Genomic DNA, 24,584 nt, shown 5'->3' with positions numbered 1-24,584 from the left:
CATTGAATTCATTTAAGATAACTAAATTCAAATTTCAAAATTTTAAAAGCATGTTGAAAAATTCCAAAAATAATATAATATAATAATAAACCACCAAACAATAACAAAGAGACAATATGTATAAGGTTAAAACAAAGAGAAACTCTTTTCAGATATAAATAAAATATTTTAAAATATTAAATTTTTTTACAAAGGTGCATGGGATGGAAATAACTATCTTTCTAGAGCTTTTAATTTTAATATGTAAGATATAGATAGTTGTTTATTTAGTCCAGGCCAGGATGTTGCATTTAGCTGCAACTGCCAAATCAAATCACCTTTTTCTGGTAGGAGTGTCCAAGCACCCCCCCTTCTTTCACAGATATCTAAAGCCTCTATAACAAAAAACTTAAAGGAATGGGTTACAAATTCAGCACAGTACTTGGCTAAAGAATTAGTGTCTTTTCCCATTCTTATATCCCTTAAATTTTCATATATATGATTCTTAAACTTTCTATCCATTTTCCCTATATAGAAGACTGGGCATTGAGCACAGGTTGCACAATAAACTACTCTTTCTGTATCACAGAAATATTTACCTACTATCCTAATCAAAGTATTGTTAACATGCATCGTGCTCCTTTCCAAAATAAATTTGCAATGAGAACAGGACCCACATTTTTTCATCATTCCCTAAATTTCTCTTTTTATTTTTGTTTCAAATAGATTTTTAAAGTTTTGTCCTTTTCTGTATATTATGGATGTTTTTTCCCTATACATTCTGTTGGGAACCATAAGGAACACAGAGAATGTTTTTATTTTGAAGATGTGTTAACTGAAAGGGCACATTGTGTGTATGCTCAAAACCTGGCCATGAAAAAGTAGCCAAGACCTGTATTAGTAAAGATGCAATCATACCAGCAGAAAGGTAGATCCAAACAAAACTGTGGCAGAAGGGAAAAATATTAAAAACCTGAGACAGTAGAGTGTTTGTGAAAAATGAAATGAATGCATGAGGCAGAAGAAAAGTAACTTTATCCCATCAATCAGGGAATGTCAAGAGGCAGGTGTGAGATTCAAGCTGCTGTATCCAGCTGTTCTTCAGAAATTTTTTTTCTGGACGATCAAAGTCACTTTTGAAGCAGTACAGGCTAAGGAGGAAATACAAACGTTTGTACAACAAAGAGTGAGCCATCAAACAGAAGAGGTGTCTGATTCACATTCTTCTGATAATAAAGCTCATGTAGATAATTTGCTAGTGAATCCTTTTACCATGTTTCAAAGAAAAATACTTGAGAGACAGAAAAAAAGCACAGGAGTTGACTAAAAGAATAGGGAGCTTATTGGACTTGAGCTGAAGTCTGGAGTTGGGAGATGGAGGTGAATAGGAAGAAGACCAGCAACACTAAAATTAGTTAATAAATGTGAGACTGTAAAGCATACAATTACATTTTTGAAATAGGACTTTACAAGAAATAGAGGCAGAAAAAGATTGGATTTTTGTAGACTTTGTTAAACTAATGGGGACTATTAGACATATACCTCACTTTATGCCATTAATGTGTAGAAGGACACTACAAGGAAAAAAGAGAGAAAATGATTGTGAGTAAAACTTGTTTTGTGCTTAGTCTTTGTGTAAAACATTCCATGATATAAACTGCATGTTATATAGTAAAGCAGTTTCAGTGATTGTTGTATGTGATAAAGATACTAAAGTAAACAGTACTTTTTTTCTTTTTTTTGGTCTTAAAAAAATGTAGGCATTATTTATTTATTATTTATTTATTTGCATTTGTTTACCGGGAAGGTCCACTAGCCAAAAAGTACCCCTTTTCAGTGGAGGTCTGGGGAGAAAAGCTCCACATTGATTTATACAATACATACATTCAATAAAACTCAATTGGCAAAAACAACAAGTTTTAAACAATAAACACAGTAAAAAGACAATGCAGCTTGTACACGCATCTATCAACTGACAGTACAAACGTGCATAGCTACAGAAATAGAGTATCATCCAGGGATGAATTTGTAGTTTTAGAAGGTAATATAGGACATTACAAAGACCAAAGAGAAAAAAGACTGGATAAAAACACATTTAAGTTAATAGGCAGGAATCTTGAGCTGTTGGACTGGGGGATGTGCACTAATTATAATATACGTAGAGATCAAATGTTTTTTTTTTTAGTTTTGCATAGGTGAATGTCTGGATAAGTGCCCTTAACTTAACCCAATGAATAGATTTTTGTTTAAGCATTTTTTTTTTATTTTAATGAGTGACCACAATGTAATGAGCAGTTTTCCTTAGCAAATAATTATTCAGCGTTAGTTGAGAAGTACATTATGTTGTTATGTTTCCTTAGAAACAAGCTAACTAAAGGTGAAAGCAATACATTGGGAGGTTGGGATATTGTTTACTAAGAGAAATATATAATTAAAAGGTGCAAGCATAAGCAGCTTAGTAAAAAAGTTTGAAATTACTGAAAGTGAATTAGAGATTGCAGCTTTTCTGGTAACACTTTAATGCATTTTTCTAGAACATGTACAATTTAGCTTTATTTAAACGTAGCCATTGCACTTTTTCTTAATGCTTTCTGAAAGCATATAACTATTTTTCACATCTGGGAGGGGACTAAATATAAGACAAGAACAGACAGCAATTTGTGTAATTAGGAACAAAGGCTGTAACATGTGCTTTAGCATGGATAACCTTAATTTTAGGTTAATTAATGCCTGTGTGTGAAGTTGCTGATTTGGGACAACTGTTCCTATCAGAAGGGCTTTGTGTGTTTGTTTTAAGTTAACATGTTATGGGGTGTTGTGGGGGTGTGTTAGGTTTGTTGTTTTTGGCTATTCTTTAAAAGAAAAAGTCTCAAATAGAGATGAGAAGAAACCGCTGTATAAAGGATCAAAATACCAAACATTGGTGGGTGCATGTAGCACAATAGCAGAAAATAGACATTTAAAAATAAGTTGTCATACATAATAGGTGGGAATAATAGCTTCTTTTTATAATGGCTACACTAAACGTATTATTTTGGAATGTGAATAGCCTTACAGATATAGAGAAAAAGATAAGAGTATTGATTCATATTCATCGATTCATAGATAGTTTTCCAAAAAGAATAATGATGTCCTCTATCCAAGACACTGAGGGACAGGCATTTATAAGTGACTTCTGTCCATAAGGGATAAGGGTGCCAGACCTTGTGTAAATTTCCTATTCCCCATCCACTGGTCTAGGTTGCTCTTAAACTGGGTAATAGATGAACTTAGTTTTACATGGATGGAAAGCCTGTTCCATAGGAGGTACAGTCTCTAGGGCACATATCTGCTCTCCAGCATGTTCTGTTTAAGTCACAGACAAAATTCAGCTCCCTAGGCATTGTATTTTTGGTAATGTTTGAATGATAAACATGCAGGAGATTCATAAGTGTGGAGTTTGCGGGTGCCTTGTAAACCAGGCATAGATCACCCTTCAGAAATCTATAGGAGAGTGAGTAGAGGGGGTGGTATGCATAAGGTAGGTTTGTTATTCCTTTTATAATTTTTGTAAAGATTCTCTGAGGTCACTCAGGTTACTGCATATTACTGATCAGGTACATACTGAAGGGAGCATTGCACTCTATAATTGGACTGATAAGGGTGGTGTACAGCAGGATAATGAGTTCTTTGGACTTAGATGCCATGCTCTTACCATAATTTTCCAACTAAAATTGCTATTATGGAGCTTAAGAAAGTTTTGAGAGAAATAATCAGCTTTCTGCAGGAAACATTACTTATAGGTGTGGAATAGAACTTGATTTGCAATAAAGTAGATGTATCTGGGGTCCTAGAAGGGAAAAATATTAAAAGGGTAGATTTATGAAGAAATTTATGAATATATTTGGTATGGGAGACATGAATTTAGTAGTAGAAAGTCAGATAGAATTTATAAATTATTTGCCAAGGTACAATAACTGAACTAGACTAAACAGAAATTATATTTCCTTGGAATGTGTGCATTTAATTGAAAGCTTTGACACACATCAATTAAGATGCAGGTTAATGAAGTACAAATGAGGCACTGGTGCTTCCCTACTTACCTGTTAAATAGGGAGGAATTTAAGGAATGGGTATTGGAAAGTTATTGAGAGTTATTAGGGAAGATAGAAACTTCTTCAATAGTTATAGCTAGTGAGTGGGATAAAATGAAAGCAGAGTTTAAAAATAGGGTAGAAATAAAGAAAAACTATGGATAAGAAATTAGAATTACTTACAGGGGCTGACAAATGTTAAAGTATTGCAAAATAAGGGGGATCTCACAGAATGGGAAGAGGTGTAAATAAGGGAGTATCTGGATAATATGCATGAGTTCATAAAGTTTGCTGTTAAGAAACTGTTTTTGATAACTCCAGAGCACAATATATTTAGCACAATGACTCAAGCAACAGAAAGTAGCAAGAGTTGTTGACAAACTTATGGAGCCTATATCAAGAAAATTAACCAAAGGTCCTGTAGAGCTATTAGAGATATTTCAGAAATTATACGAAAATTTGTATAAAGCAGAAGAACATGGAAATCAAGAAAAAGCACAAATGGAAATATTTATGGAAGGCTTAGGTATGCCAAGGTTAGAGGTAGATGAGGCACAACAATTAACAGTTAAGATAGGAGAAGATGAGATAAAAACAGTGACATATAATCAATCTGCAGGAAAGTCTCCATGAATAGATGGTATTACTGTGGAAGTTTGAATCTAGGACAGAAGAATGTGATAAAGATCTGGAAGGTTTTGTTTAACAGTTTATTAAAAGATAGCAAAGTACCAACACCCTGGAAGAAAGCTGTGGTCACTGTAATACCTAAAGACAGTAAAGACCGATCATACTCAGCTTCATAAAGGCCCATTTCAATTTTAAATTATGATTATAAAGTGTTTATGTTCATTATACCTAAAAGAATGGCAAATGTGTTGCTACAATTGATAGATATGGATCAATGTGGTTTTGTGGAGGGGAGGCAGAGATTTGACAACATTAATAAAACAATGATGATCCAGAGGGAAACAGAATGTAAGAAAATACCAATGTTGTTGGTAGGTGTTGATGCAGAAAAAGCTGGGGTTTTATGAGTAGGACAATGGAAATCTTTGGCATTGCTTGATGCTATGCTAAGGATAATTAAGACCATATATGAGCAATCAGAGGCAAAAATTAAAGTGAGAATGTTCCTCTCTGAAAAGTTGTGTCTGAATAAAGGAACCATGCAGGGATGTCCTCTTTCCCTTTTATTTACTTTATATTTAGAGTCACAGGTAATGAAAATAAGGGACTCAGAAATTCAAGGATATAACTGGTATGGTTATCAAGAAAAGTTGGCCTTATTTGCAGCCAATATTATTTTGTACCTGGTAAGACCACAAAAGGACATTTCAGTGTTGTGAAAATTTCTGAGACAGTTTCAAGTCTTTTTGGGATACAAAATTAATGAATATAAGACAAATGCTGTAGCTGTAAACTATTTATCCACACATGAATTGGTTCAGCAATACCTGCATTTATGGGGACATGATAAAAGGAAGTACTTAGGAGTATAGGTTAAAAAGGATTCTGTCAGGGTAGCTAAGGATATGTGGGAAGAAACGAAACAAATGATAACACAAAAAACTGAGAAAGTGGAACTATTGTTTATGGAGATGAATAGCAAGATATAAGCAGCGAAAATATTTTTATTCCCTTTTGTTTTATTTACAGGTCAGGCATATTTTTATTAACCAGTGGAGGAGTTGTGGACAGTAATTAATAAGATTTTATCTGGGATGGGAAGAGAGGCAAGAGTCAAGAGGGATAAGTTGATCCTTCTAAGAAAACAAGGTAGTTTGTGATGACATGATTTCAGTGGGTATTTTAGAGATACACATTTAAGGCTCATATACATAATACAAGCAGAAAGCTATCATTCAAAGTGGAAAGGGATGATAATGATGAAGCAGGGGAAAATTCAGGAAAAAGGAGAGAGTGGGATTTTGGATGCAGATTCTTAAGGAGAATATCAACTGCCATACAGAATATTATATTTGTAAAGTAGCAGAAAGTATTCTAAGAATTAAGCCAACACAAGAATGGAGAAAGGAGATTATGCCAGTAAGGATACCTGCAATTAGGGGTACAGAGAATAGGAAAGAGGGGGCTGGAATTTACTGGAGAAAACTAGCAAAGGAGCCAAGGTATTGGGAACAAACAACTAGAGAGGAAAAGATAATAGAATTGGAAGAGGTCAAGAAGACATTTGGACTGCAGGCTAGAGACTGCCTTCCCTATCATGGATTGCTAGAGTATAAGCAGAGATAAAAGGATAGGGGAATCCTACGTGAAAAACCTGTTTTGGTAGAGCTTTTAGTTTAATCTAGAACAGAAGCTGCTATTAAAAAGGGGATAATTACTAGAGCCTATAAAATATTGCACAATAACTACAGGAATCAATCAAAGGAGGTTAGTAAAGACTGGGAAGAGAGACTGGATAAGCAATTCACTAGGCAACAATGGGAGGACATAAGTATGGCTCCCAATATGCAACAAAGTATAGAAGATTCAGGATTTTTGCTTGGAATGTTTGCATATGTATTTTTATGCACTAAGCAGACTGCAATTCATTTTTCCTCAGGTAGATAGAAAATATTGGAGGTGTGATACAGAAGAAAGAGGTGACTTGGAATGTATGTTTTGTGAGTGTAATGAACTGGCAGACTTTAAAAATTCCCTTCAGAGTACTGTGTCAGAAATATTGGGTGTGCAAATGAGTGTAACTAAGGAAATGATTTTTGAGCTGGGATACAAGATCTGAATTGCCTAGACATAATAAGGCCTTGAGAAGTTTAATTCTGGCAGCTGCCAAAATATTAATGACTAGACAATGGAAATCAAAGTCTAAACCAACTCTATGTGAAGTACTGAATATTGTTACAGAGGTAAAAGAACTGGAAGGGGGATCTTTAGAAAAAGATAGGAGCAAATTGCAAAGAAAAAAATGAAATTTGTGGGAACAATCCATACAGAATAATGGTTTGGGGAAGGGGAGGTTTAAGGGAAGGCAGGAATTTAGTAATTTATGTAATGTTGGATTGATTATACTTGTATAAAATAATACACTTGATGTGATGTATTATGTTTGTAACTGTGAACACATTAACATGATTTACTTTCTTTTTTATGCATGTATGTTTGCCTATGATTCAAGTGATAATTCAATAAAGGTGTTAAAAATATCAATTACTAAAGAAATAAAAACAATGCTATACTTTGTATAAATGTTACTAAAAAGGCTTGCATAGCCATGGGAATCAGAATACATTAAACAAGCTGTGAAAATATTAAAAAATCCCTTTTGCAATACTTACCATCTCCTACCTTTTGCAAATTGCAGTAGATATATTTTTCTTTGCAATATTGTATTGTAATGTTGCAGAGTTTTTACAGTAAGGTAAAATGTACATAAATGGTATATGCATAATAGAATCCACGCATTAATCTTTTAGGTTACCTGAATTAAACCAACACTCACAGCGTTCACAATACTTCCTTTTAGCTTTAACAAATGAACTGTCAGAAGTAAGGCTCTAATATCAAATTTAAGTTAACACAGCAACATCCTATTATCTGCAGAATAAGACAAACAAGCCACAGGAGAATTCTAGCTGTGAACATGGAACATATGTAAACAAGCAAAACCAATATTTGGAGTCCTCTTAATTTTAGAGCATTAGCACTATTAATAGGTGTAAATATTTTGCTCTTGAATCCATAAACAAGCCTTTACATTAAGAATTTTACTGAAGCTGCATTTGTAAAATCAGTGTAGCCTCTATATCACAGTGCTTAATTTCTCATTAATTTGATAAACACTTGGGTATCTAGGATTTCATTAGACCTTTTTTTTAGCAGGAGTGGTACATCCTTGTTAGGCAAATCTGTAAACAATTAAACTTACCTCGTGCTACAAGGTTCCGAAGTATGGGTTCGCTTTTTGATTTTTTTAGCCTTCGAAAAGGTGCTTTATTTTTTGGTTTTGAAGTGTCTGCATTTTCAGGATGTCCAAAACACAGTCTGAGATGGGAAAGAGGGGATTCTCTACCTAGAAAAGAAGGCATTTGTATCAGAACAGTAAATCTTGTTTGGTGATTTTTCTGATTTACTTACAAGTCATTTAAGACGTTGCCAGAAGATTGGTGGTGTCATTAAAGGTTTGCTATTATATATTATACTGAGGTTATAATTTACTAGAAGTATGGTCAAAACTATTGTTTTCTTGATGCCTTAACGCTGCAGCATACAGAAAAGTTACTAAGCATCTATAACCTTAATAACTTGATAATTCAACATGAAGCTAAAGAATCAAGAGATTTTTTTAAAGGAGTATAGGCTGTTGTATCCTTTATACTGAGAGGAAACATATTCCACGACTGGCAAATAGTATTTCTAAAACAGGAAGTTGCTTTAGGAATTAATACTAGCTGTCCTGCTTTTATAAGAAGTCCATTTAACTGAGGCTATCATTCTGAAAAACAGTGAGGAGTAGTTCTTTAGGGCGAAAGAAACTGAAACATGATTTAATAAATTGTAGTTTAATTTGTGTTTAAATGATGACAAGTTGAGGGACTTAAGGTCACAGCAATTAGCTGCAGAGGATGAGTTACAGAAGAATCATGCTGTTTTACTATATGCATATTATAGTTTATATATTAGTATGTTACTGATAATGCTATACAGAATACAGTCAAAGAACAGTGTGGAAAACAGGAGTGAGGTTTAGGTTTGGTTCTGTTGCTGAGAATGTGCAAGAAATACCTGGTTCTGGATGACTCCTAGAAGCTGATTGCATTTTTTGACTGTTAAAAAATAGTCAAAAGTGGAAACAACCATGGACCAAAATAATATATAATCCTTCCTCCCCAAAATGCACTTAGTCCGATTACAGACAGGAATTTTACTGAAAATTAAGTACTTTCATGCAATTCGCATACTATGCTTCATCAGAATACAACTGATAAAATTTAAATAAATACAGTAAGCCATGTGACAAATCCCAACGAATGTAATTCCACCAGTCATAAAAGAACACTAAATATTCAAGAATGAAAAGACAAACAGACAAAATGAACTGATTGGGAGTAGTGTTGGGACAAGGATGAGCTGGTGAGGAAATGGGCAATACAGCATATATTCCCAAAAGTGGGCCAAAGTGAGGGGGGAAACAACAGGGGTAGGTCATAAAATAGACCTGTATGGTGCATGTGAATGCCCAGATTCCCAGGATGCCCTCATGTTTCTCATCAACCCCAACCATAGCAGAGATAGTCTGGAGGTTAAGGAGGTGGCCAACAGACCCACTGATAGAAATGGAGTACTGGGTAGGTGATCCCAGATGGAGAAAATCATCAAAAAAATGGAATAACTTGAAAGCTCTGTACAAAATTTAAATCACCTAAGTTCTAAACTAATTAAGATAGAAACTAAAGCTGTGATGCATGATAGCAAATTACAAAATTTAAAAGTTAATGCAGTTTCTTCTGAATTTCAACAGCCTCAACTTCTTAATAAAATGTCCTTGTTTCAAAAGGTACATCTTTTTGCTGATAAGTTACAAGAATTACATGTACAATCTAAATGAAGAGCTTAAAGGGACAATCCCAGAGTCTAAAATTCTGACCGAAAGAAACTTGTTCTGATACCTCCCAGTTGTCACCACCCACTTACCATGTCATCATCAACCCTACTCCTGGTTTCAATTTACTTTATGCAGCCCTGTTTTTATTCCCTCTGCTGAACAGAATTAATAATATTCAGTTCCTGTCAAAGCTTTCTTTCCCTGATCACTGAGAAACAATAAGGTTATTACGTGTGTGTGTGTGTGTTGTGTATGTGGTGGGGTGGTTAGGCAACACTCAGTGTTTACTTTTTTTGAACTCATCAAAAAGTTTATCTTAACTGTGCAGCTCTTTATTCCCTTTATTTATTCTGCATAGCGTAACTGCAAGCAGTATAGTCAAAAGAGTACATTTTTGTGAATCCATACTAAATCTTAGCAGTCTATTGATGTATTCCCCTTACTTTGTAGTAAAGCAATTTCAGAATTAGTTTGTATAACTATTACAGGTTATAATAGCAAGTGAGGTCATAAAATTCCTAAAAGGCTACTATTCTCTGAGGATAAAAAGCACAGGTGAAACTAATGAGAGCTGTTGTGAGTACAACTGCAATTTGAGATGGAATTTAAATCACCCCTCCCCATCCCCAAAAGCCAAAGCTGTGACATGCACAGAAAGACAGACTAAATATGTAAACAAAGGCCAGAAGCAAAACAAAAAATCTCAGGGACTGTCCTTTTAAGAATTATAGATGTTCTTGGTGCTTGGAATCAGCAGTTAAAGTCAGAAAACAGTATATGGTAAGTATTTGCTTATTAAAAAAAACCAGAAGAGGCAGCCAAGGAGACTATTCTTTTGGATATATTCCAGAGTATGTTTTTCAAAACCTTAAAGTATAAGCTTCTCAGTGTAAACAAAGGTACTTCTAAAATAGTATAATAACAAATAAGCAGTGAGCCTGGCAATAATATTATAGATGTAAGTCAAGTCAAGACCTTATGTTATCAGTACATCATCACTTTATGTAACTCACTTGGGGTACTTACAAGGATGTTATAAATGAATGGATAAGCCACGCTCCAAAAAAATTATTCTACGTTGATGCTTGTTCTATTAATGATGCATGATAATCACAATGTAATTATGAGTTTCAAAAGAAATAAATTATGATGTGAATACATTCATTGCACCCCCCCCCCAAAAAAAAACAAAAAACAAAACTGTCAAACATTTAGTGAAGAATTAGCTCTGCTTCATTTGGAAATATCAGAATATGCACTCGTACCCCTTTGGAAAATTCCACAGCACATATTACAAGAAAAAAAAAAACATTAGGTGACTAAGAAAAGAAAATTGGGTCATGCATTTTCTCACTATAGTCCTTCTTCAGTATTACATACTGAATGTCATATTACTGCAAAAGTAATTCATAACCAGATTATAGCATTATTAGATTATTCGCTGCATTAGGGACAATAGGGTTTCCGTCCAAACAGAAGAAAGGAAGATGACAATAAACATATGAAGTCAATGTTCTTGCTATTAGAAAGGAAAGTGATACTGGCAGAAGAATCCAACATATTAAAATCTGATACAATTACAGGATTAGTTTTGCTGAAATACATACATTTTCTAGATTTTGAATTATTATAACTTCCTTTATTCATCTTAGTGGAACTACCCATAATTTGCACACTTCCACATTTGCTGTAGTCAGATTTGCTGTTCAGTATATCCCAAAGTTTCAGTTTAGTACTGGCATGTCAATGATGGCCACTATCATCCTTACTTATAGTTTTGCTATTAATGCTTTATATTATTTGGATGAAGTATTACTTGCCATAAATGAAGAAGAAGACAAAATGATTTGAATTGTGGCTTATGCAGAAGACTTAGCTATAATTTATGAAAGTTTTTTTTCTGAGAATATTGCCAACAACAAACACATTTTTGAGGAACTGCAGGATATTTTATGCTTTAAAATAAACTATGCAAAATCAGAAATATATACAATAACAGAATGAAATCACTAATAAGAGTAGAAATTATAATATTGTTCTACCTATATGCCAATTTAAGCTTGTAGGTGTTTATTATGCAGCACAGTATGAAAGCTCAATGAATGAGACATATCAAGCATACCTAATACTAACATGCAAATATATTGTTTTATGATGCAAAATATTTTCCCACTCTGGAACAGTGAACATTATTAAAATGTTCTTCTACCATTGTTCTACTTCTCCTGAGATAATTATCAGTGACACCAACTAAAAAATGACAATTAATTTAAGAGAATATTTTCCTTTTTCCTTTTTTTTATTGCCTTTTTCATTTTGGCTTCTTACAGCTGGTCATCAGCTACTCCTATGTCCTTTCCACATCCACTAGGTCTATTGTACCCATGTTAGCCTGTCTTGGGCTAATACTGACCCATATCTAGGAGTGGAGAGATTAAGGACCCTGAGGTGGCACCACATTGCTACTGGGGAGTTTTTTCTTCTAATTCTCTACCTACCCTACACAAGCTTAGTAATGCACTGAGGGTGGAACATGAAATAGGTATTAGTGCTGAACCATGCCTTACTTCCACCAAGGGCTGATGTCAGTAGGACACTGCACCTACTCTCAGGTAGCACCATGAAGTTATTTCCTTCTGGTTTCCACCAAAAAATCAGGCTGTGCGACTGTGTCCTGACCATACACCATTCCCATCCACTTTAGGATAGGAATGTCTGTTCTCCCTGTCTCTGTCATTAAGCACATGAGCATTTGTTTTTATTGTAACTCAGGTTACCTGGGCCATAATCAGTACTTTATCATTCTACAACACCAGTGCAAAGAATATTTGCCAAGTTTGTATAGAAGGGAGTCATCTCCATATTCTATGGAACACTATGACTGCATGTAAAGGACAAGTTGGGTTGATTATACTCGATCTTAAAGCATATGTCATGGCCCAAGCCTATTTGAATCTAGTAGCACTGCAACATAATCAAGTGGTCATATACAGTATAATAAAATGTAAATATTGTTTTCAATTAAAGACAACTAAATGCCAACTATATAGGAGAAGTAATATCATTTTTTGAACTCATGCCGGTGCTTTTTTTCAGGACTTTGTAAATTGTTCCTTATTTGTCTTCTCCTGGGTATAAGCTCAAGTGCCTAAATGTTGTCCATAAATTATCCTTAATCCACTGAATAAAAATTAATTAATTACTTTGTTAGAAGTAAAGTATAATATAAACTCAGAATACTAGTCACATATAAAGATATTTTATATGGCTATGAAAGGATAAACTTTTTTTTAAGACTACAGAGTACATATGTATAATTTTATGGAAGAATCCACTGAAGATAGGCATTAGGAGTTATCCTTTCAAGGGAAATTTGATTGTAAATGTATAGAATATTTTTAAGTATCATTTGCTCAACATTATGCCTCAATAAAATTGAATATACTTTTTTTCTCTACATCTGTCATGATGCACATTATGGCAGATGGCCAATAAAAATAATGATTTTTTTTTTTAGCATTGCTTAATTAACATGGCAATTTTCTTTCTTTGTTTATGGATTTGTACACAATTGCTGGATTGCATGGGAGCATGTTGTTAAGCTGATCCACTCATGTCGAATGCAGAGTTTCAATGCTTCTTCTTCTCCTTTCAGCTTTTCCGGTTAGGGTCGTCACAGTGGAACAACTGCAGAGTTTCAATGTTCTCCCTTAAATGCATAGTTTCAATGATCTCCCTTTATTGCCGAGTAGAAAAAAAACTGTGCAGATTTAGCTTCCATGTCTAGAAAATGTTATATATTATCACGTTGGAAGGATTGCCCTCTCCTCTAATTTTTGTTTCAGGAATGGTGGGAGGACTATGTCAAGTTTTTTGTCTGTTTTCAACACTAATGATGAAAGTGCTTGTTAATGCATATGGCCAGGATATCATTACAGTGCTATAGACACTTTAGATGTTTGTTTTTCCATAGATGCTTTTATTTTGTATTTTTCTTCCCTGGTGAGTGGCATTTTATTGAGTCATTTCTCTCTGTTTTATGTTCTATATTACATAATTTTTGTTTTGCATCATATTATATTAAGTAATATAATAATGTTGATCATTTTATATTCTCTGTGTGAAAATAAAATGACTAATAGTAAGAATAAAAAGCTAGAGTAATTCTTATATAATCACATTTTCAACCAATAGTCTGTAAGACATGTATGGTCACAAAAATTATTTTTTTCTTATTTACACACATCAAAAACAAATATACCTTATGGCAAAGCTGGTCAAACAGGACAGTGCACTTGAGCTGCTACATGTTCACATCACCATAGGAAAAATAAAGTATCACTTCCTTGCCAGCTATAGGTCTCCTCTCTGATCCAGGAAACTCATACCATGTATTTAAACTTATTAGAAACACTAACCATCCAACCCAATACAATATTCACGGCTACTTTAATTACCCCACTACTAACTAGGAATCCTATACAATGCCAAACGTACAGGCACAGAGATTCCTGGCTTTTGTAAACCTGAACTACCTGAACCAGATAGTCAATACTCCAACCAGGGGTGCAGCCATACTGGATCTGGTCTTCACTAATATGGGAGAGTGCTGCACATTCCCTACTATAATGTCTTCCTTGGTAAGTTCCGACCACAAAATGGTCTCCTTCAAAGTAAAAATAAAACCCTGACCCCAGCTAAACCTGGAATATTCAGGAACTACTCTAAGGCTAATCTCCTGCTATTAAGTGATAACTTGATAAACTTTCAAGCTCCCATAAACCCTGAGAACACTGCTATCTATGCAGAACTGTTCACAGAAATCCTGTACAAGCATGTTAATAGCTGCATAGAGGCAGCTGTACCCACCAGGAAGAAGTACAGAACTAACTCAAGAAAACAAGCTACCCTAGTGGAATCACAAAAAAAATAGGCTGTATAACAGAAGGAAGAAAATCATGAAAAAAATTAGGAGGTGCAGCTCTCAGCAGGTTAAAAAGCACTCTCATCAAACTAAACAAACATCTCAGAGGACAAATAAAGTCTACCAAAGCCAAATTTGAGGGGACTTTGGCCTCCCAGGCCAAGGACAATCACAATGCATTCTTTAGCTATGTCCGCAATCTTAAAGGCAATATACAGTTGTGTGCAGAGCTCATTGTAAATGGAGCCACCTATACTGAGCCAGAAGATATAGCAAACCTACTGGCTAATAAATTTAGCTCCACCTTTACCCCTCTCTACCCCTCAACCTTCCCTCAGGAAATACCATCAAATATAGCTCCCCCTGCAATCACTAGGGAAAAGGACCTTAATGCACTTTCTAAGGCCAAGAACACTGCATCAATGGGCCCAGACAATATCCCAGAATGCCTTCTAGATAGCATGAAATATGACCTATAAGGGCCCCTGGAATTGCTATTTAGCTATAGATTCCAAACAGGTTTCATGCCTCATGAATGGAGAACAGCAACAGTCATCCCTCTGCACAAAGGTGGGCCATTTACTGACTCAGGAAACTACAGACCCATAAGTTTCACTAGTGTTATATGTAAAGCCATGGAAAGAATTATCATGGGAATGATCAATAGTGATATAGTAAACTTCCAGACACTGGACTCAAGCCAGTTTGGTTTTGTCAAGGGCAGATCATGCCTACTCAGCTTGGAAGACTTCTTTGAGAAGGTTACCAAAGCAATGGATGAGGGCAAAATGGTTCACACTGCCTACCTTGACCTGGCCAATGCATTTGACACAATACCCCACTCGGGCATTGTTGATAAACTCAAGAGGTTAGGAACAAACTCGTATGTCACCTGGTGGATAGCCAACTAGCTCACAGACAGGACCCAGGAAGTTAGAATTGGAGAGTCCACATCTACAAAGAGGCCAGTCACAAGTGGAGTCCCTCAGGCATCAGTCCATGGACTGCTCCTTTTTGGCATTTACTTCTCTGAAATCAAGGCCAATTTCAGTGGTCTCTGGCTGGCTAAATTTGCAGATGATTGCAAATTAGGAGCTGTCATTGAATCTCACACTGGCACAAATGTTCTCCAGGAGGGGCTGACACAGGTAAACAATTGGTGTCAGAGCCATGGACTAAAACTAACTGGCAAGAAATGCATAATAGTACCCTTCAGGAAGTCAACCTCTGGTAACTATCATATTGACAGCACACCCCTAAGCACTGACCCAGTAGTCAGGGCCTTAGGGACACGCATAGATAGTAATCAGCCTTTGACCATCATATGTCTACAGCAGTAAGGAAATCATTCTATGTTGTGCAACTTATACACAAAGGTAAGGCATCTAAGTCCAAGGAAGTCATTGCTCCACTGTATTCAGCATTCAGAACACCTGTCACTAAGTACAATGCCTCCTTTGGTATGTACCTAACCAGGCATATCCAACAATTGGAATGTCCACAGAGGTTCTTCACTAAAAGAATACAGGGATTAAGTAAAATGTCCTATGCAGACTGCCTCAAGGCTCTATCCCTGTATTCTGTCTCCTACAGGCTTTTGAGGGGAGATCTATGCCTGACCTACAGGGCATTGTCAGACTACAGTCTGATGGACCTCCTGCATATCTGCAAAAAAACAGCACCAAAATTACCCATTTTAAGGACTTGAACCTTGGCTGTGATATAAATAGGACCTGCTGGAGAGACGGGCATGTATCCTAGAGATTACCTCATCTCTGGAACAGGCTCCCCATCCATGTGAAGCAGAGTTCCTCCTCACCCAATTTAAGTGCAACTTGGACAACTGGATGGGGAACAGGAAATTCATCCATGGTTTGGCACCTATGTCTCTAATGGACAAAGGCAGTCTATAAAGGATTAATCTCCCAGGCCCTAGCTTGTAAATGTTTAATCTCTAAAGCCCCTGCTTACACTTATCAAGGGTATCAGAACTTGTTAGAGATTTGGGGTGTATGGCTAGGCTTAAAAAGCCCCTTGTGGTCATTAGCTTAGTAAACACATATGAACCTATATAAATATCAGAGTTATAGCAGAGATTCACATGTTGTCAAATCACCAGAATGATGTCTTCCATGGCTCCTGCAGAGCCAACATGTTCTATTCTGCCACTTCTTTGTGGTGTCAATGAATTTGTAGTCAAACAAAATGCATTAGACAAAGGCTGTAATAGAAACATACACCTGGTACAATTTGTAGATATTTTTTATTTATCAACACCCTTGGAGCATTATTACACTTTTATCTACAGCCTTTGTGTATCAAATCCTCAAAAATCCCCCAAATCTCTAACATACTAAAGTAAAAATGTGCACATTGCACAAAGAAAACACAGGCACATGCAGAACCTTGATGCACCCTAGACTATTTAAAATATCTTCCCCAAACCCAAATGTACACATATGTTAATAAAGTAAAATAAAAACTAAAAAAATAAAGGAAAAATCAGACTGCATTTCCCATTCATTCCAGTTAATAAAATAGATTTGCATACTGTATACACAAACACATGCACACAACCCTCCAAAACATCACTGTTAACCTAAGTTATCCCCTAGAAATGGAGTTTGTTCTGATTAGAATGAAATACAATAAAATAAAATAATAAAAAGTAAAACACAGAGCAACTAGCCAGTTAGAAAATGACATTATCAACAAAAATTGGTCTCATTCCATCTCAAGTAACTAAAAACTTAAAAACACAACTAAATTATAAAACTAATAAATCCTAATGTAAAACTCTAAAATTAGAGTATAAAAATGCATAAACAATTCACTAGCAATACAAAAAGGGAATGCAAAATGATAAAACGTACCTTAGAACTGGAGCAAAAATTAATTCATGACACTTTTCATTTATGAATATATAAATATTACTATAAATAATACCCTAAGCTAAGGGGAAAAAATAGAAATCAAAACACAAAAATATATATAAAATATAAAGGGTTTTTGGTTTGTGTGATATAAGCTTGTTCTGCAGGATTAATAGATTTTCTTTGGGAAGAACAGCATATCCAAATTTTTGCCTAAACCTATAATAACACAGTACCAGATATTTTCTATACCACACAAATATCTATAATTATTGTGTAAAGTGCATAACCAGCATCTGCCATTCATTCACCTGTTTTACTTGTACCCATTCTGAAGGATTTCCATTTATGAAATGTATCATGAAATCGTAAGGAAAACATCAGTGTGTGACATAAGCCTTAACAAAAAAACAGCTTAGAATGGTGGCTCCTGTCGTGTACCTAATAGTTTCATAGTTTATTATACAAGACCGTGGACGTTTCATTTTAGACCGAAGACTTTTATTTCCAAAATCAATGTAATTTACTACTTTGTATATTTCCTTGACCTTTGCAGGAGCAGTTTTACAAATTATTGCAATTTGTAAGTAAGCACTACTTGTGTTGCTTATGTGGCTTTTGTTGACACTTGGCTATCATAATAATAACTTGCCCACTAGGTAAAAGTAGCATCCTGACAATAGTATACAGGATATGTCTGACTATCGTTCATAATGTGTGTAACAGTTGAAAGTTATCTACCTTCAGATGACGCTGCTGGTTCTCCTCTGGTCTCATCAAGCTCTGTCAGATCAGTAACCCGAGGTGCTCCATTCTGCAATACAAAACACAACACTGAAAGTTCCAGGATCACAACACAAAACTTTATAAGTTGAAGAATATTCCTACAGCTACCAAAATAGGCCAATATCACAAAGAAACCAGTGTAATACTCTACAAAATTCAGTTGCTGGATCTGTTTAGTATCAGATGCACTATTTTGTCAGCCTAGCAATGTTTCAGAGATGCACGTGAAAGACCTTGTGTATTCTGAGCAGGACATGAATATTTTTATTTGCAATCCTAGTTTATGTACTTTATATTAACTTCTGGTGCTATTACAGTTATTTCCTTAGTAAGATCTTTTGCTCAACCCACATATTGTACCTCCTCTAACTTATGGGACTCCTACAATATTTTAGTCTGTGCATCCATCCTTCATTTTGTTTTATTTCTATTTGTTTTCCAGAGTAGAGCACTGAACTCCATGGACTTTTATTTCAGACTCAGTGCAGGAATAGTATCTGGTTACATTATTTGCTCAGAATCACACAGTTGGGCAGTTAATGCTGAGGGAATCAAACTTGCACCACTGGACCACAGAAAACAGCTTGTAAACAGGTCCTTAATCCTCTATGCCAACTACCAGACCAAAAATGTTCATGTTCATGTTTTATCAAAATGTTGTTTTAGTTTATTGAAAATGTAGAGCTGAACAATGTAACTACCATCTGTCTTGTTCACTACCAAGGCTTGGAGAAAGCAATGGAAAACAACAAAAACCTAATGCTGATATTTCAGTGAATGGAGTAGATTTGGTAGGCAGTATTCCTGAAACACATCTGTGCTTAATGTAAAACAAACGTCTCATTGTTCTTGGTATTACTGTCAGGGAAGCCAGTTATAGTAAAGAAAATGAAATTTTTGTCGAATGCATATGGCCAACGTAATTTTCTACTACAGCAAAGTTTTGTCTGAATTATTTAAGAGAAAGTAATGTGCAGCTGTATATCCTGGAAGATTCTGGATTTCTAATTAGGGTGGTTAGCTGATATCTTTACAAGTTACTCTGATTCAGGAGCTAAAGCCAACATTTTTTGTAAGCCAGTTGAGACCTGTGTGTATTTCAGATTGGTCAACCTATTTTTGAGAAAGACCTTCAACTCTTCATTAGATACTTGGTCATAAGCTTGTATTATCATTGTGAGAGATCCTAGGTTTCAGGACCTTAACTCATTGACACCTATGTGGTGTGGAATGTCATATCTATAGCAGCCTACACAGATCTTGCATTCCACAGCATTTTCTGAAAAATAAACTTAAAAGCATAAGATAAACAAATGTAAATATTTTGTGAACAATAAAACCTATTGAAACTGTACAAATAGCAGTGTTATCTGTAAGCAGTCTTCTTTCCAGTGATAATAGTCAGTGCATTTAATGACAACAAGAAATTCCTCTACAAGTTTTTGTTTATTGAGATATTTACAGAAAACGTTTAATTGCATGATTATCAATACAAATGATACTGGATTTCTCTCAAGAGCTGCAACTTACAGTGCAAATTTCAAAGACAGTTTTCTTCAACAACAACTAAAGGTTAACCTAGTGTCATGCAACAGTTTGTAAGTCACTTGGCTTTTGAAGTATTAAGTACTTCTGGAAATACAAAAACAAAAAACGATATACGTGGTAAATACAATACTATAAACTGAAATAATCATGAACTAGAGTGAAAACCAAGGGAATAATATTCAAAGATTTTAAGCCTACATACTTTCTTTCTCTGCTTTTCATCTAACAAGACTTCTTCAGAAACAACAAATTACCCACAAATACTCTCCCTTTAAATACCATTCAGTACTGCTTACAACGAATAGAATAATTGGTAATTAATACAATAAATTAAGTTAATATCTAAATTTACAACCATAGTTTAAAAAAACATAGCTAACTACTGTTAACATCATCAGATTTGACTTTATATCTACGATCTTTTAAAAAAACATTTTATGTTAATAACCCCATTTAAACCTAGGTATTCATCAGCTATCAATTTAATTTGCCATGATGTTTCTCTTTTTTTATAAATCATTCTTATAATCACCCCCTGTCATATCCATGAGTAGCTGTTCAAGCACATAAAACAACATTTTTTGAAATGTTGGAAAGTAATACTATGCCTAGAAAGGGCATTGTCAAGATCTTTATTTCTAATGGCCTGAATATGCTCTTTTATTCTCATGTGGAATGCCCATATGGTAATTCCAACATAAAACACCGGACACCCTGAACATAACTGTAAACAACTCCTGTGCTATTACAATCAAATCTACCAGTACTAAATACAGTTAAATTCAAGGGGGATAACAATAAATATGATTCTTCATAAATGAACCTATATGATGTGCAAAAACTACATTTATAAGTCCCTTTTATTTTTTCTGTATGTTGTATTTTAGCCTTACTATTATCACTATTTAATAATGTTTTTAAAAATTTCTTTTAAAAACAAACAAGGGCGTCTCACCTAAAGATTTTACTAAATCGTCATTTTCCTTTATAATACTTCAGTTATTGTTGACAATATTCCTTATAGCATAACTATCAACTGACATTTCCAAATTACAAACAAAACTACTAGATATTGTGACCACACACATCAGGCCAATGAAATCCGAGCCTAAATTACTTTTATTATAAAAACAATGCAAAAATATCAAGTCTGTAGTGCCTCGGCTATTACAGCCTTTAACAGAGTATATATTCGTATGCTTTTCTCCTCCCTTATATATCCATTTCATAATGTAATTATTCAATAAAACAATTAAATAAAACAATTAAACAATCATAATATTCATTCTAGCCCAAAGCAAACATTTTCTGGTACATTCCTGATTCAAGCCCCTAGGGCATATAATATCAAACTTTAAAATTAACATAGTTTCTTTCTTTCTTAATAAATATGTCACTTGATGAGTAGTCAAAAAACTATTAATTTCCATCTAATACTGTGGCTTGCAACCCTTCCGGGTTCCCATTATGACACATTAAAATGAATTGCTATAGGGCTAGCTTGCCTGTTCTTTTTTATATCCCTTGTATGTTCCTTCAGCCTACTTGAGAAATGTCTCTTACTTTCCCCTATGTAAAATTTACCACATGGACATTTTAAGCCGTATATTACTCCCTCCATGTTACAATTAAATGTTCCACTAGTTTGAATTTTTTTTCCATTAATACTTGTGATATCATTCACTATAAATTTACAAATGCTGCATTTGTCACAAACTGATGTCCCCCTAATATTTACTTCCTTGATGTTTGTTATTGCAGGCATCCTACATTTGCCATGGACCAAAAAGTCTTTTATGCTTCTACCTCTTCTATAGGAGAAGCCAATCTTTTTATTTTGTAAAAAATCTACATTCCTTTTTAACATATTCCAAAAATATTTAACTTGATCTGTAACTTTCTCAGAGAATAGGGTATAAGTAGATGAATAATATATACATTCCTGTTCATTATTCTCTCTGTTGTAACTTTTTTTATTTTTACTTATGCTGTTAACTTTCTCCATTCCATTCCTTACATCTTCCTCATTATAACCCCTTATACAAAATTTTTTAAAAGTTTCATTCATCTCTAACTTAGCTTCAACCAGGTCATTACATATCCTTTTCACCCTGAGGCATTTCCCATATGGGATGGATTTCATGGTATATGGGGGATAGCAACCTTCTCCATGTAAAACAAAATTTGCTTCTTTGAATTTTCTGTGTACTAGTTCTTAAATAACTTCCCTTTATTCCCCTTATGGTTGCTTCCAGGTAATGGACCTCATTACCTATCTGCAAAACATCAAAGCTTATTCATTCATCATTCTCATGCAATTTTTTTAACAAAATCTGTTACTTGACTTTGTCCACCTTTACAAATAAATACCAATTCATCAATAAACCGAAAATACATATTCAAATTTCAGAAAGAAAATCACTTGTATAGATCTAAATCATTCTTAAAATCACCCCCTCTCATATCCATGAGTATCTGTTCAAACACATAAAACAAACATTTTTTGTAATATTGGCAAGTAATACTATGCCTAAAAAGGGCATTATCAAGATCTTTATTTCTAATGGCTCGAACATGCTCTTTTATTCTCATGTGTAATGCCCATATGGTCATTACAACATAAAACGCCAGACACCCTAAACATACACTACTGTAAACAACTCCTGTGCTAGTACAATCAAATCTACCAGTACTAAATACAGTTAAATTCAAGTGGGTTAACAATAAATATGATCCTTCATGAATGAACCTACACGATATGCAAAAAACACATTTATGTCCCTTTTACTTTTTTCTGTATGTCGTATTTAACCTTGCTATTATCACTATTTAAGAAAGTTTTTAAACAATTGTTTCTTTTATAAACAAACAAGGGCTTCTCACCTAAAGATTTTACTAAATCAGCATTTCTCTTTATAATACTTCAGTTATTGGTGACAATATTCCTTATAGCATAACTATCAACTGACATTTCCAAATTACAAACTAAACTGCTAGATATATTATCTAAATTAGTACCTTGATGATTCTCAGAATTTTTGAAATGTTGCATCAATAAAGGTAAAACATGAGTATCCCTTTTCTTTAAAATCTCTTCTACATTAGAAACTAGTAGATCTATTTTATACCCATGCTGCCAAAAAAGTGAGGTAATAAAAATTAGTTCTTGTTTAAAGACTTCATTTTTGGTAGTCAGTTTGGATGCTCATATAAATTGTCCCCCTAGGTATATTACTTGCCAACATTACAAAAACATGTTTGTTTTATGGGCTTGAACAGCTACCCATGGATATGATTGGGGGTGATGATAAGAATGACTTAGAAAAAAGAGAAACATCATGGCAAATTAAATTGATAGCTGATAAATACCCAGGTTTAAATGGGGTTAGTAACATAAAATGTTTTTTTTTTAAGATCATAGACGTAAAGTCAAATCTGATGACGTTAACTGTAGTTAGCTGTGTTTTTAAATTTAGGTTGTAAATTTAGGTGTTAACTTAATTTATTTTATTAATTACTAATTATTCTATTAGTTGTAAATTGTACTGAATGGTATTTAAAAGGAGTGTATTTGTGGATAATTTGTTTTTTCTGATGAAGTCCTGTTGGATGAAAAGGGGAGAAATAAAGTGTGTACTCTTAAAATCTTTCAACATTGTTCCATTAGTTTTCAATCTAGTTTGTGGTTATTTCAGTTTATAGTCTTGCATTTACCATGTATATCAGTTTTTGTTTTTAATTCTGAGTTCTGATGGTGACCGGAGTGGATAATACCTTGTTGGATCTTACTAACTATGTTACTCCTGAGACGCAGGAGAAGAACATTAACAAGCTGCAGAATTGTCTTGAGTGAGTTACAAAAATCACTGAACTTATTGATGGGGCAAGTTGAGAGTTTGAAAGGAGGTACCTCAAAGAATGCAACTGAAGTTTCTAAGAGAAGTGAGACAGTTGTTGATGAGAAGGAATGCAGTTCTCCTAAAGTAATGTCCACAAATAGGTCCAATCTATTTAAGGATGTAGCCTCAGTTTCTTCAAATCAATGCAACCCGTTTTTTTGAGAGCCAATTTCGGGTTGTGGCCATTATCGAAAAGGAAGAACTGAAAAGTAAGCTAGATGAACTTGAAAAGCTCATGAGAAAATATAAAGTTAGAAAATTTTTATTTTGAACAATGTATAGCTCTTCGTATTGTGCCTAAGGAACTTAGATTTTTTTTAAGCTCCCTAATGGTATTACTGAAGGGCATCTTTTATATGTGGAACTGGTAGACTTTTTTAATAAGATGGGAATGGACTTTTAAGAATTCTGATTAAACATAATGAACAAACAATGGGGAAGTGAAAAAATGTTATTCTAAATACGGATGAGCAGATCTTAGTGAAGTTGCGGACAGTCAAAAAAATGAACACTGAGTATGAGTCAGTATTTAGTTCTATGGAGAGATTTGAAAGAACTGTTGTTGCCTGCAAGCAAACGAAGTTAGGGAATCCTATGAATTAGGGCAAGTTTTTCCTTTAAAAGGCTTCCCTGTTAATGTTAATGAGAATCCCCCTGCAAAACCAGCTTTTGTTGACCGTTCTGATAGAGGAGGTTCTTCCTCATTAAGACAGAGAGGAGGTATTGGCATGAATATGTGACCAAAAGCTGAATGTGCCTCTTTGAATCCTCCAGTTTGGGGTACCAGTCCTATAGGAGAAGGAGACTTTACGGATACACTTGAAGAATTGCCGTTTTATCCAGCAAATGAAAATCTAGCCGATAACACTTCTTCAGTTTCAAAAAACTTGGCGTTCTTAGTCGAAGAGAGGCAGACACAACGCAACTGAACAA

The 24,584-nt window shown here is 34.5% G+C and overlaps 1 protein-coding gene across 2 annotated transcripts in view; it reads right to left on the bottom strand.

Annotated features, from left to right (window-relative positions):
- The window catches only part of FAM189A2 (family with sequence similarity 189 member A2), a 1,031,909-nt gene that overhangs the window by 72,022 nt on the left and 935,303 nt on the right, over nucleotides 1-24,584 (bottom strand). For both annotated transcript variants that reach the window (XM_044064351.1, XM_044064352.1), the window contains exons 8-9: nucleotides 18,160-18,232; nucleotides 7,945-8,088 (exon numbers count right to left, since the gene is read on the bottom strand). In XM_044064351.1, coding sequence (XP_043920286.1) covers nucleotides 7,945-8,088; nucleotides 18,160-18,232 — 217 coding nt within the window. The remainder of the gene's footprint in view (nucleotides 1-7,944; nucleotides 8,089-18,159; nucleotides 18,233-24,584) is intronic.

This window comes from Protopterus annectens, chromosome 2.part2, assembly GCF_019279795.1.
Source record: "Protopterus annectens isolate FY-2018-M chromosome 2.part2, PAN1.0, whole genome shotgun sequence".
NCBI classification, from domain to species: domain Eukaryota; kingdom Metazoa; phylum Chordata; order Ceratodontiformes; family Protopteridae; genus Protopterus; species Protopterus annectens.
Note: the sequence above shows the minus strand (reverse complement) of the source record. Positions and strands in the feature narration are given on the sequence as shown.